Genomic DNA, 11,894 nt, shown 5'->3' with positions numbered 1-11,894 from the left:
AGACAGGGTCACAAGTGAGGACCAAGAATGGGTCACATCTTTTTACAATCCTGTGTCCTCATATACTGTATATGAGAATTGCAGGTATTAAAATACATAGATTGTATGTGTATATAGTGTATTTTAACATATAAACAGGTAATGCCTTGCTTCATGATATTCTACTAGTACATATTGTAAACATCTTGACATCAATATCAGTAAAATCAATACTTTAAAAGTGGGAAGACTATGCCTTATAAACATATATTTAACTATTTCCAGCCCTGTATCTTCTTCTCATGTCAAGGATATTAGCAGCATTGGTTTTGGTAATACCTCAATATTCTCTTGAGGTATTTTAATTTTGTAACATTGTAATATCACATAATCCACCAAATTCAGAGATTGACCTATTAATTAAAGCAATTAATAAGCAATATTGTGTCATATATAGAATTAAAGGAGCAAGAGTCCTTAAGAGAATTATTTCTTCTTTCAATGAACATCATTTGAAGCTGTAAACATGCTGTAAAGCTGTAAACATGCTGTAAAGCTGTAAACATGCTGTAAAGCTGTAAACATGCTTGTTTACTAGCAGACTGGCTGGTGTTTCTATCGGCAATGTAAACGTGCAAGTTAAATGATTGTGATACAATTATATTTTTAATTTTTTTAAGCAACACCCCAAATTATGATTTTGAGATTTTGTTGATAAAGAAATGATGTATTCCAAGATGTACTGGAAGAAATACAACAGTGTATAGAAGTACATAGAATACAAATACCTGAGACCCCCACATGATAATAATTTCAACATCAGTGCGTATCTGTGCACATTACTAACCCATTTTAATATAGTGCCAGAATATTCACCATTCATATTATGTATACAAAAGTACACAGCAACCCTCTCTTTTACCAGTATTGTTCGTTAGCACTTGTTATATAATAATAATAAAAAARATAATTTTTACACAACAATTCAAATTATACATTTACCAAGAAAAATTGAAATCCAGTGCAGTTTTTAGTACATATAAAATACACCACAATCGAGAGTGTCTAATTTTGCTTCAAGTATGCTCTTCTTCTAAGAGTGTGGAGTCTGTCAATAAGATCACTTCTTCTTTGTGTTCATATAGGCTCATATAAATTCATATATAGGTTGTAGCCTCCAGATATATTTACACACAATGCTTCAACATTATATGTATCACTCTTTAACAAGGTTGTACAGTACGTACAGAGGTAAGACGGACCATACAGCTCCAACAACAACCCACTGGGCACACACTGGATGAATCAACGTTGTTTCCACGTCATTTCAATGAACCAACGTGGAATAGACTTGAATTGACGCCTGTGCACAGTGGGAAAGCACTTTATGAGCTAAGGCCTTTACATACACACYTATAGATGTAGGATCTTAATTTGAGCCAGTTTGCTAAAGCAGGAAAATAATTCTGCAGCAACAGGAAATGTGAATTATTAMGTGGAGCATAATTAAATGGATATTTTTGTAGGGGTTGACACATTTTTCGTAAGGGAAAAACAAGTCTGAAATTTCTAAGTGMWAATTACTAACTTCAGAAGCCTTTTTAAACCTCAAATGCATTGCAGGAAAGTTCTCTTGCAACAGGGTGAACAATTTAAGATCCTACATCTGTAGTAAAAAAATCTGAAAAAGAAATGTAACTATACAATATCGATCTCACTTTCACAGACAATAATCCATTATTTTTCTTCCCTGTGCGGTAGTCTGACTTTTTGTTATGTAGAAAATTATTAAATAGCCTAATCTTGGTGCTCACTTTGTCTCCCTCAATTGATGTACACATGGGACAAATCAGAATACAGTAAGATMATCTACAATCTACGGCAATTATTTCATAACAGATAGTAAAGCAATCGTGTGCACTTTGCTACAGGTGGGCTGACATATGTTTTTCAAATYTTCTAAAACTATTTGTTAGCATCCATGCTTGCTTCATAAAGAATAGTAATGATTCTGGACGTGGTTAGAAAAACAATAGGCGGACATACAGTAGATTGAAGACAACTATACCGGTGCATTAGAACATCTATAGAAATATGAATTATCAAAGATAAAGGTGTGAGTAAATACAAAATAGGGGCTTTCATTTAAAAAGAATAATGCATTGAGGGAATGCAGAATGCATGTAATAGCTACTACAATAGCTAAAAGATGTAAACAAATACCATTGCCAATACTTTACAGTAACAATAAGCTGTTGCAATAAAAGTACAGTATGTGTTTTGAAATATAAAGAGAAATAAGCTGCCACTTGATTGGGGAGGTTACATACCGTACCACATAACATACAGAAGGAGTGAAGAAGTTTGAACTGAACAGTGAACTGAGCCTGGCCATATACACATAGGGCCATTCCTATGGCCAAAGACCATCAGGACAAAAGACTGTGGCAAATCAAAATATGGTAAATGCTGCATAATAAACAGAACAACAGCGACATTACATATTTTGCCAGCAAAATATTTGTTATCAAAAGAGCAACATGTACATTGTCTTAAGCATTTGTCCAAGTGCACATAGATGATTTGATTTGATCCACATACATACCATCASCCTTCACTGGCATTCTACTTCTAAAAAGTCTTTACTTCTAAAAACCCTAAACCACACTGCTATCTATCTACTAAACAGTACCAGTGCATCAGCTTAATTGTACTGGGCACAATCCTTTCCACAACACATTCACATGCAATGTACAGCAGGGTTGGTATCAATGCCATTCCAATTCTATCAATGTAAGAAATAAACTGCAAATCCAAATTCAAATTTTCCTCATCGATTTTTTTTAAATTTACTGAATTGAAATGCCATTGATCCCAACCCAGGAGTAGAGCGCATGCACTGACATTGCGCTTGCAGAAAGCAGCCTGTCTATTGTAAGACACATGTGTGGGTTCAAYGCAACTTGCGAGCTGGAGATTTGAAGTTACTATTGAACCATCAAAACAGGGACTGGCTTCAAAACAGGGAATCCCTTCCCGTCCTCCCCATTCGTCAAGGCATCAGTCTGCTAGTGAAAGAACAGGTTTAGGGAGGAGGCGGGTTGCAGTGCACTGCTTTTCCTTTCCTCTGTGAAGTGCTGTGAAACTGAGAAGGTTACAGGAACTGTTCCACAGAAAGCAGATATTTAGCTAGGGTAATGAACAAAACTATAACAAATCTGTTGACAATGTCTGAAAAGGTAAATCATGAGTAAGTTTCTCCGTCTCCGTCTCTGTTTCTCTCTCTCTCTCGCACACACTCTCTGTCTCGCTCTCTCTCACACACTCTCTGTCTCGCTCTCTCTCTCGCACACACTCTCTGTCTCGCTCTCTCTCTCTCACACACACTCTCTGTCTCGCTCTCTTTCTCTTTCTGTCTCGCTCTCTCTCTCTGTCTCGCTCTCTTTCTCTCTCTGTCTCTCTCTCTCCGTCTCTTTCTCCCTCTCCCTCACTTTCTTCCATATTTCTCTTTTTTTTGTCTCTCTCTTTGTCTTTGTCTTTCTCCCTTTCTTTCTCGCTCTCTCTCTTTCTCTCTCACTACTCTCTTTCCCTCTGCAGAAAATGTAATTCTTTAATGTGGCTAGTGTGACAACACGCCTGTGCAGTTAGCAGTTAGAAAGACAGAGAAGATATACAGTCTGTTGCAAGAAATCATGCAAGAAAGAATATTATATTCTAAAGTATGGTTCAGTTGGTGGGGTCAGGGAAAGCCCCTTGATAAGTTGAGACCTTACATGGCAGTCTATGTGGCAACGAACAAGTCCAACAGTACATTATTCAGCAAGAAAGGAACAGTGATAAACTATAATAGAACTACTCACAGAGACACACCATGACAAAACTTTCTAGGTGTACTATTTCTTTGTGATCTTCTTCACTCCAAAAAAAATCCCTCACTTGTGATACATATCTCAACCTCAAATTCTTCAAAACACCTTGTACAATTAAAATGTGTATTTGGCCCAGACCTTCATATATTTGTTTGGAATGATATATAGCTAGTATCATTATGCTGCAGCAAATGTTGGTTAGTTCTCTCTCTACTGGTTGGTTGCATTGACCACACACAGTTAGTTCAACATCACTGTCCTGAGGTGGGATGGGATGGGGCGGGGACCAGTGGTGGCTTCTGTCCAGTCCATCCCTCTAGTTGAAGGTGTGTTCCCCGCGGACGATGTGAGATGAGAACTCATAGCGGTCCTTACTGCGGTGGCCACAGATGTTACACTCCAGCGGGTCCCTGTAACCATGACAACCCATGTGGATGGTGTACATGACGTGGTCCAGGAAGAGAATGCGGCAGTGTTCACACTGGAACACCCTCATCTTCCGCCCCTCTCGCCCAAACACACGCACCCCTTCCCGACTTATAGGCCTCTCTGCCGCCCTTCCCTGGGCCACCTCAGCCCCACCTCGCCCCTCCTCTCTGCCGCCATATGCTGGGCTGGATCTGGGACGGTGGTGGGGGTTGTTCCAGTGGTAACCCAGCCTATCCTGTGGGCTGCTCCGGGCAGAGTCGGCCGAGTCCAGCCCACTGTTGCTAGGAGACTCTTTTTCCTCTCTGGTACCCTGTGGGTGGTGCTGCTTAGGTCTGGTGAGGGCGATGGGCCCGTTGGAGGAGGGATGGAAGTCAGGGGGAGGAGGGGGCAGAGGTGAAGGATGAGGTGGAGCGTCGCGGCTACCCGGTCGGTCCATACGCAGCCCTGACCCCAGAGGGTAGACGTGGTGGAAGAGGGGGTTGACCATGGGTACCACCTCAGCCATAGAAAGAGACGGCTGTGGACCGTGGGGACCATGGGGGTGGGGATGGTGGACCAGGGGTCTCAGGGAGTCAGAGCCCAGGTAAGAGATGGCGTTGTTGATAGCCTGGTCCATCATGTGAGCCTGCATCAGCTCTGCCTCCTTCTCATACTTCAGACCCATCTCATAGCTCAGCTCCGGGTAACTATAACGCATCATCTTCTCACCTGCAGAGCACAGCTTGCATATTACCACAATGAAACTCACATATGCATAAGCTCACCGTAAGAGAAACTGTCCGGTCGAATGACACCATTGGATAGTACAGAATACATACAATTGTWACTCTATAGAATATGAAAGAGTGCCTTAATTTTGTGTGCGTGTCTAACCTTTCCATTTTTAATAAGCTAAACACTATCAAAGTTCTCTTGTTTTCATCTTATTGTATTTTCTCTTGTGTTGTTTAATAGTGGAAAGCCCCATCCATCTGAATGCACTGTTTAACCCTTCCAGAACAGGGATGCGGTGAGCTGTTTTGCTCTTCTCTCGATAAGAGCTATTGCAGAGATACAGGTGTAACAAACCACAGAGTGAAAACATGTCCTCGTCTCTCTCATCCGCTCTCTGTGTCTCGCTTGATCTTTTCCTCTATCTAATAGAGCAGTAAATAATAAAAACCAAATAATTGTCTTCCGCGCTAATATGCAAAAATTGGCYGTTATATGCCAACAAAATGTTTGCAACACCGTAACAATTGTTTCTTAATACAAAACAAATATATTTTTCAAATGTATGTATTAAAAAATGATCAAAATGTTAAAATMAAAAATMAAAAAGATTGAGACATATTCAGAGTGGAACAACCAGATCTGAAATGTGGAATATACTTTAATAAAACTAAAGTGTGCAGTATGTGAATAGTGTCTTCATTTCTACCATTAAGTCAAGGTCATCTGTTAGATGCAAAACAACAGCATCATGTTTCAATGTACCTCTGCCCAGGCACGCAATTCAATTCCTTTTTTGCATGTATACACTCATTCTGTTGCAGTGACTGTATGTTGAACTGAACATAACAAATAAAGAGTTAATACTGTAAACTGAATTTAATCCAACAGAACAGGTCAAATTCAATCCCAAAATGGGWTTAAATAAATACCCTACTGATACCGTTAATACCATAATTATGAAAATTACAAATGAGTTATTGTCCTTTTATATACAATAATTATCTAAGCTACAATTAATAATTGTGAGTTATTGATCCTTATGGTGAACACATTATGGTGCTCCCAGACAGGAAGTGATATAATGATGCTTACCCACAAACTTCTGTGGAGTGGTACTCTTCCTCTTCCCTACGTTACTCTGCAGTTTCTCAATGACAGGTGGCCGGTTTAATGTTGCCATGGCAGCGGCCTCCGCCAGGGGCCTCTGCTCTTTAGGYACCTCACCTGGGTGTCAGGGGTCAGAGCATGAGAGTGTGTGAGAGGTCTGCACCAAGGCTTGTAGGTAGTACTGTAGTACTGTAGGTGGCTGGTGTGTAAAAGTAACATAAGTAGAGTTCACAGGATACTCACACAAACCATAAAAAGGAAGGAGGAAGAGAAAATATAAGTATTTAATTTAACTTCATACCTAAATTATAAATGATTAAAGGTTAAAGTGCAAGGTGTAAAAAAGGTGCCAAAGAGAAAGCAAGTCCATACCATCAACAGAGATACCATATAGCAGGTCTCTGTACCAGAGCAGGACATTCACACTCACCTGGATAAGGCCCAGTGACGGAGGTGGGATCCATGCCAGCACTCTCAAGGTAGTTATGGCAGCGCTCTTTATGCTCCTCCAATGATGTCCTCTGTTTGTAGCTCCGCCCACAGTAGTCACACTTGTGTGGTTTACCCACTAAATTAGAGAAATGACATCAAAGGGAAAAAACTATTAATTTCATTCATTCATCAACTCACATAACAGACCAGTAACGCAATTCTATGTGAACTCTCTAGGAGGTTTTAGTAAACACATAGAACCCGTGGAGAACACCGAAACTAGAGCAGGGCTATGAGCTCATGGAGTGGTAATGTTCCATTAGTGGGATCCCACACACCATCATTGCCAACCAGACAGAGAAGGTGTGGGCAGGCGAGATATACCAAAATACTTGAATACACACATTTGCCTTTCATACGCCCTGGAATAACTGGTAAAGCCTACAACTCTTCCGGGAGCCCATCACTACTACTATGGTGCACAACTCAATTGGCCTGCTGTACACAGACACAGATCCCGTAGAAGAAGGAAAATAACTCTAACGTCAGACCTAAACAACGTCTGTGTTTCTCCTCAGCAGCTGGAGGTGGGGAGTGATTCATGCTGCCAGTTCCATTCTGATGGAGTCTATGCTGGTGAGACTGTGCAAAACCTCCTCTAGCTTTCCCCTAGAGAAGATCCATACATTGATCCTTCCTTCCGTCCTGTCTTCCTTCCAATCTTCCGCCATTCATTTATTAACTGTACTTCAATCATTCACTCATGAATGAATTACTCATGAATGAATTAATACATTCACCGTGATTTGGCAACTAAAGGCTGAAACTACTGAAAAGTACTACTCAAAGTCTTCTGTAGTAGAAACAAGGCTCTGAAAGTCTTCGGGATGAGTCGTCAAGGGGGAACTGTGGTSCAGACGACACCAAGCAGTGGCCCAGACACTGGCCCAGAATAGGCGTCGTTCACATGAGAAAATGTTCTAGTACCAGAGGTGACACCAGTTACTAGAAACTACCTGACCTGTTACTGTGGGAATAACATGTTTCAGTCTGACAAGTACTTTGAAAGTAAGACACAGATAGGCTTATGTAACATTTRATTAAGTCTATGGGAATTGATTGGAAATATTGGTGAGTGTGTGAACGTCTGGCTTACATTTTTTCAAGCTGATCTCAAATGACAGTATAGGTTACTTGTCTTAATGTAATTTTGTGGCCTGTGAATGCCAATTGGTTTAGTGCATTTGAAACTGTGGTTCATGAGTAAGCTTTAAACTAGCAATGGCATTATCATGTAATTAACAGGTCATAATCATCATCATTACAGAACACTTGCTTTATTTTACTTGAGTCTCTCCATATGTAGCCTAATACAATGTCCTTGTAATTGAAAAACACCCTGAACTGTCTGTCTGCTCCAATGATATTGGCCACAGCACCTGCTAACTGTAGCCAGCCGGATGGGCAGTGACACTTTCATATTGGAATAGGCCACACACACACACACACACACACATTTTATGCTATTACTCATTTACAAAACCTCCAGCCATTTGCAGATGTTGAATGTATCACAAAAATCCCACTTTCAGCAGCTATTCTTGAACATGCAAATAGCCTCAACTCTCTCTGCCTTCAGATACAGTTGGCTGCATCCAGTTGGGTGATAAACAGGAACCTCTCTCAGAAACGTATTGTTGTCTCATGTAATGTCAAAAATGAGTGAGCCCATCACTCTTAATGTAGCATCTAAWACACCTTCAGGATTAACCATTTGCACATATTTGAACAGCAATTAAAAGAATAACTTGATATTCATATTTAACAATGTGTTTGGGAGGGGTTCAGATACAACACAGTCCATGTAGTGCCACTCTGTGTCTTGACAGGGGAAAGTATACTCTTGTCTTGCCCCTCGGATTGCACAATACATCAAAGCATTCACCTGTCGCTGTCTCTCTCTCTGTTTCTCTGTCTCTCTCCCCACACCTAACCTCCCTCTCTCGTCACTCCACCTGTTTCCTGGCAGTGTGCCAGGGGCAGGGAGATGGAGGGAGAGAGGCAGAGAGAGAGAGGTGAAAGGAGAAGAGGCCTTTCATCTAGGGAACGCCATTCCAACCAACTCCCTACGCCACAGAAGAGTTCCTAACATTCCTTTCAACCCTCAGGTAGTGTAACATTCCTTTCAACCCTCAGGTAGTGTAACATTCCTTTCAACCCTCAGGTAGTGTAACATTCCTTTCAACCCTCAGGTAGTGGTACATTCCTGTTCAACGCCCAGGTAGTGAACATTCCTTCAACCCTCAGGTAAGTGTAACAGTTCATTCAACCCTCAGGTAGTGTAACATTCCTTCAACCCTTCAGGTAGTGTAACATTCCTTTCAACCCTCAGGTGTGTAACATTCCTTTCAACCTCAGGTAGTGTAACATTCCTTTCAACCTCAGGAGTGTAACATTCCTTTCAACCCTCAGGTAGTGTAACATTCCTTTCAACCCTCAGGTAGTGTAACATTCCTTTCAACCCTCAGGTAGTGTAACATTCCTTCAACCCCAGGTAGTGTAACATTCCTTCAACCCTCAGGTAGTGTAACATTCCTTTCAACCCTCAGGTAGTGTAACATTCCATTCAACCTCAGGTAGTGTAACATTCCTTTCAACCTCAGGTAGTGTACATTCCTTTCAACCCTCAGGTAGTGTAACATTCCATTCAACCTCAGGTAGTGTAACATTCATTCAACCCTCAGGTAGTGTAACATTCCTTTCAACCCTCAGGAAGTGTAACATTCCATTCAACCCTCAGGTAGTGTAACATTCCATTCAACCCTCAGGTAGTGTAACATTCCATTCAACTTCAGTAGTGTAACATTCCATTCAACCTCAGGTAGTGTAACATTCCATTCAACCTCAGGTAGTGTAACATTCCATTCAACCTCAGGTAGTGTAACATTCCATTCAACCCTCAGGTAGTGTAACATTCCTTCAACCCTCAGGTAGTGTAATTCCATTCAACTCAGGTAGTGTAACATTCCATTCAACCTCAGGTAGTGTAACATTCCTTTCAACCCTCAGGTAGTGTAACATCCATTCAACCCCAGGTAGTGTAAATTCCATTCAACCCTCAGGTAGTGTAACATTCCATCAACCCTCAGGTAGTGTAACACCATTCAACCCTCAGGTAGTGTAACAATCCATTCAACCCTCAGGTAGTGTACATCCTTTCAACCCTCAGGTAGTGTACATTCCATTCAACCCTCAGGTAGTGTAAACATCCATTCAACCCTCAGGTAGTGTAACATTCCATTCAACCTCAGGTAGTGTAACATTCCATTCAACTCTCAGGTAGTGTAACATCTTTCAACCCTCAGGTAGTGTAACATTCATTCACCTCAGGTAGTGAACATTCCATTCAACCCTCAGGTAGTGTAACATTCCTTCAACCTCAGGTATGTAACATTCCATTCAACCCTCAGGTAGTGTAACATTCCCATCAACCCTCAGGTAGTGTAACATTCATTCAACCTCAGGTAGTGTAACATTCCATTCAACCCTCAGGTAGTGTAACATTATTCACCTCAGGTTGTAAATTCATTCAACCTCAGCAGTGTAACATTTCCATTCAACTCTCAGGTAGTGTAACATTCATTCAACCCTCAGGTAGTGTAACATTCATTCAACCTCAGGTAGTGTAAATTCATTCAACTCTCAGCAGTGTAACATTCCATTCAACCCTCAGGATGTACATTTCAATCACCCAGGTAGTGTAACATTCCATTCAACCCTCAGGTAGTGTAACATTCCATTCAACCCTCAGTAGTGTACATCTCATCTCAACCTCAGGTAATGTAACTTTCATCAACCCTCAGGTAGTGTAACATTTCAATCAACACCCTCAGGTAGTGTAACATTCTTCAATCTATCCCTGCAGGTAGTGGTAACATTCCTTCAACTCTCAGCGTGTAACATTGCCATCAAACCTCAGGTTAGTGTATACATAATCAACCTCAGGAGTGTAACATTCCATTCAACCCTCAGGTAGTGTAACATTCCATTCAACCCTCAGGTAGTGTAACATTCCATTCAACCCTCAGGTAGTGTAGTATAGGCAGGCAGAGGGAATTCATACAGCACTACTACATACTATAGCACTGCATAGGGAACTACAGTACACCTAAATGTGCCGTCTACACTGACTGGAGGAGGGTAAATCATTAATTTAGCCTAACAAAACAGGAAGTGAAAATTTGAAAAAGGTCAAAAGAGAAAAAAACGAGACATGTAAAGAGTGTTTGAGAGCATTGACAGAAAAGGAGAGAGAGATACAAAGGGCTCTATTTTAACAAACTTAACGCAATGGTAAATCTGGTAGCGCTATAGGTTTGGGGGTGTGTCAGAAATATTTGTTCTATTTTCACAACCAGAATTATGTGCGCAGTAGCTGGCGATGGCGTGAAAGAGCTGGGTTTTGATTAATAAAAATGTTGCGGGTATGTCGAGGGTTGACACCTCACTGGCCAATCAGAATATGCTCCATGGTTAAATATGTGGTTGCTTCAAGTTGTCTATTTACGGTTTTCATGTATTGCATTGTACTCAACTCCAATTTTGATTGTTAGTCCATTATAGCCTAGTTCGTTAAATAGCCCGACCCATATCTGCTAAATATGTTAAACATGCTAAATATGTTGAACACAGACAAGCCAACTTAAACTATGGATGGTTTTACGCACATCCAAACMTTTCAAAGGCGCTGGACAAAGATCCAATATGACGAGAAAGGGGGAATGTCCACTCACCATTATAATGCTACCAAATGAACATTTTACAAACACCATGGAACCATCTTACAGATCATATTTGCACTTCTCCAGAAATAGCAGACAAAATTGCATTGCATTCGAGCCATGTACAGTGCCTTCAGAACATATTTACACCCCTTGACTTTTTCCACATTTTGTTGAGTTACAGCCTGAATTTAAAATGGATTCAATTTAGATTTTGTTTCACTGGCCTACACACAATACCCCATAATGTCAAAGTGGAATTTAGTTTAAACCCCTAAGTAAAATACTTAGTAAAAGCACCTTTGGCAGCTATTGAGTCTTTCTGGGTAAGTCTCTGAMCTTTCCATACCTGGATTGTGTAACATTTACACATTATTATTTTCATAATTCTTCAAGCTCTGTCAAATTGGTTGTTGATCATTGCTAGATAACAATTTTCAGTTCTTGCCAGAGATTTTCAAGTAGATTTAAGACAAAACTGTAACTCAGCCACTCAGGAACATTCACTGTCTGTTTGGTAAGCAACTCCAGTGTAGATTTGGCATTATGTTTTAGGTTATTGTCCTGCTGAAAGGTGAATTCA

General features: G+C 40.6%; 1 protein-coding gene across 3 annotated transcripts in view; it reads right to left on the bottom strand.

Annotated features, from left to right (window-relative positions):
* Nucleotides 1–623: 623 nt before the first annotated feature.
* The window catches only part of ikzf2 (IKAROS family zinc finger 2), a 31,328-nt gene continuing 20,057 nt past the window's right edge, over nt 624–11,894 (bottom strand). For all 3 annotated transcript variants that reach the window (XM_024006890.2, XM_024006906.2, XM_024006899.2), the window contains exons 6-8: nt 6,529–6,666; nt 6,084–6,215; nt 624–4,985 (exon numbers count right to left, since the gene is read on the bottom strand). In XM_024006890.2, coding sequence (XP_023862658.1) covers nt 4,165–4,985; nt 6,084–6,215; nt 6,529–6,666 — 1,091 coding nt within the window. In that variant the 3' untranslated portion in view covers nt 624–4,164. The remainder of the gene's footprint in view (nt 4,986–6,083; nt 6,216–6,528; nt 6,667–11,894) is intronic.

The sequence above is a fragment of the Salvelinus sp. IW2-2015 genome, linkage group LG2, assembly GCF_002910315.2.
Source record: "Salvelinus sp. IW2-2015 linkage group LG2, ASM291031v2, whole genome shotgun sequence".
Taxonomy (NCBI): Eukaryota; Metazoa; Chordata; class Actinopteri; order Salmoniformes; family Salmonidae; genus Salvelinus; species Salvelinus sp. IW2-2015.
The sequence above is the reverse complement of the archived record's forward strand: the minus strand, read 5'-3'. Positions and strand labels throughout refer to the sequence as shown.